Source organism: Scomber japonicus, chromosome 7 (assembly GCF_027409825.1).
Source record: "Scomber japonicus isolate fScoJap1 chromosome 7, fScoJap1.pri, whole genome shotgun sequence".
NCBI classification, from domain to species: Eukaryota; Metazoa; Chordata; class Actinopteri; order Scombriformes; family Scombridae; genus Scomber; species Scomber japonicus.
In genome coordinates, this window is record NC_070584.1 from 34968691 (window position 1) to 34971190 (window position 2500).

At 53.6% G+C, this 2500-nt stretch overlaps 1 protein-coding gene across 1 annotated transcript in view; it reads left to right on the top strand.

Moving 5' to 3' along the window:
* The window catches only part of frem1b (Fras1 related extracellular matrix 1b), a 309123-nt gene that overhangs the window by 272301 nt on the left and 34322 nt on the right, over nucleotides 1-2500 (top strand). The window contains exon 19 of the mRNA XM_053322680.1: nucleotides 572-797. Within this exon, the coding sequence (XP_053178655.1) occupies nucleotides 572-797 (226 nt within the window). The remainder of the gene's footprint in view (nucleotides 1-571; nucleotides 798-2500) is intronic.

A 2500-nucleotide genomic window follows, 5' to 3' on the forward strand; every position in this document is an offset into this window, starting at 1 on the left:
TTTTCTTCCTCTCTCTTTCCTCCCTTCCTTCTTTCCTCTGTCTTTCCTTCCTTCCTTTCCTTCCTCCCTTCCTCCCTCCCTTCCTCCCTTCTTCCTTCCTTCTTCCTCCCTTCCTTCCTTGACTCGAGGACATTAACAGGAGGGTTAATAGCGCTGAGATGAAAGTAGGATCACACGCTGCATCCACCAGCCTTTCTTGTCTTCCTCCTGCAGGTGAAGGAAGGAGGGATGTCCTTCCTTCTTTCCTCCGTCCTTCCTTCCTCCCTCCTTTCCTTCTTTCTTCCTCCCTTTCCTCCTTCCTTCCTTCTTCCACCCTCCATTCCTCCCTCCTTTCCTTCCTTCTTCCACCCTCCATTCCTCCCTCCTTTCCTTCCTCCCTTCCTTCCTTCCTTCCTACCTCCCTTCCTTCCTCCCTTCCTTCCTACCTCCCTTCCTTCCTCCCTTCCTTCCTGCCTACCTCCCTTCCTTCCTTCCTTCCTACCTCCCTTCCTCCCTTCCTTCTTCCTTTCCTTCCATCTTCCTCCCTTCCTTAATAACACTGAGAGACAGGTTTCTTGTCTTCCTCCTGCAGGTGAAGGAAGGAGGGATGAGGGAGCTGACTCCGTCCATCCTGAACGGGTTCGACCTGGACGCCCCGCCGGACACCCTGACCTTCACGGTGGCCGAGCCGCCGGCTCACGGCAGCCTGATCAACGGCATCTACGGCACAGAGATGAGCCGCTACAGAGAGATGGGAGCTGATCTCCTGCAGCGGAGCCTCCCTGTCACCTCCTTCACCCTGCAGGAGCTCCGGCAAGGTGACACACATCAGAGCCCTAACCCTTCCTTCTTTCCTTCTTTCCTTCTTTCCTTCCTTCCATCCTCCTTCACCCTGCAGGAGCTCCGGCAAGGTGACGCACATAAGAGCCCTAACCCTTCCTTCTTTCCTTCCTCCATCCCCCTTTCTTCCTTCCTTCTGTCCTTCCTCCCTTCCTTCTTTCCTTCTTTCCTTCCTTCCATCCTCCTTCACCCTGCAGGAGCTCCGGCAAGGTGACACACACAAGAGCCCTAACCCTCCCTTCTTTCCTTCCTCCATCCCCCTTTCTTCCTTCCTTCTGTCCTTCCTCCCTTCCTTCTTTCCTTCCTTCCATCCTCCTTCACCCTGCAGGAGCTCCGGCAAGGTGACACACATCAGAGCTCACAGCCCTAACCCTCCCTTCCTTCTTTCCTTCCTCCATCCCCCTTTCTTCCTTCCTTCTGTCCTTCCTCCCTTCCTTCTTTTCTCCGTCCTTCCTTCCTTCCATCCTCCTTCACCCTGCAGGAGCTCCGGCAAGGTGACACACACAAGAGCCCTAACCCTCCCTTCTTTCCTTCTTTCCTTCTTTCCTTCTTTCCTTCTTTCCTTCTTTCCTTCCTTCCATCCTCCTTCACCCTGCAGGAGCTCCGGCAAGGTGACACATATAAGAGCCCTAACCCTTCCTTCTTTCCTTCCTCCATCCCCCTTTCTTCCTTCCTTCTGTCCTTCCTCCCTTCCTTCTTTCCTTCTTTCCTTCCTTCCATCCTCCTTCACCCTGCAGGAGCTCCGGCAAGGTGACGCACATAAGAGCTCACAGCCCTAACCCTCCCTTCCTTCTTTTTTTCCTTCCCTCCCTTCTTTCTTTCCTTCCTGTCTCTTTCCTCCCTTCCTTCCTTCTTTCCTTCCTCCATCCCCCTTTCTTCTTTCCTTCTGTCCTTCCTCCCTTCCTTCTTTCCTTCCTTCCTTCCTTCCATCCTCCTTCACCCTGCAGGAGCTCCGGCAAGGTGACACACATACTGACTCACAGCCCTAACCCTCCCTTCCTTCTTTTTTTCCTTCCCTCCCTTTCTTCCTTCCTTCTGTCCTTCCTCCCTTCCTTCTTTCCTTCTTTCCTTCCTTCCATCCTTCCATCCTCCTTCACCCTGCAGGAGCTCCGGCAAGGTGACACACATAAGAGCTCACAGCCCTAACCCTCCCTTCCTTCTTTTTTTCCTTCCTTCCCTCCCTTTCTTCCTTCCTGTCTCTTTCCTCCCTTCCTTCCTTCCTTTTTTCCTTCCTCCATCCCCCTTTTTTCCTTCCTTCTGTCCTTCCTCCCTTCCTTCTTTTCTCCTTCCTTCCTTCCTCCTTCCTTTCCTTCTTCCTCCCTCCCTTCCCTCTGTCCTTTCTACCTCCCTCCTTTTCTCCTTCTTTCCTTTCTCCCTCCCTCCCTCCTTCCTCCCTTCCTTCCTTCTGTCCTTTCTCCCTCCCTCCCTCCCTCCCTCCTTCCTCCCTTCCTCTTTCCTTTCCTTCCTTCTTCCACCCTTCCACCCTTCCTCCCTCCTTTCCTTCCTTCTTCTTCCCTCCATTCCTCCCTCCTTTCCTTCCTTCTTCCACCTTCCTCCTTCCTTTCCTTCCTTCTTCCACCCTTCCTCCCTCCTTTCCTTCTTCCTCCCTCCCTTCCCTCTGTCCTTTCTACCTCCCTCCTTTTCTCCTTCTTTCCTTTCTCCCTCCCTCCCTCCCCCCTCC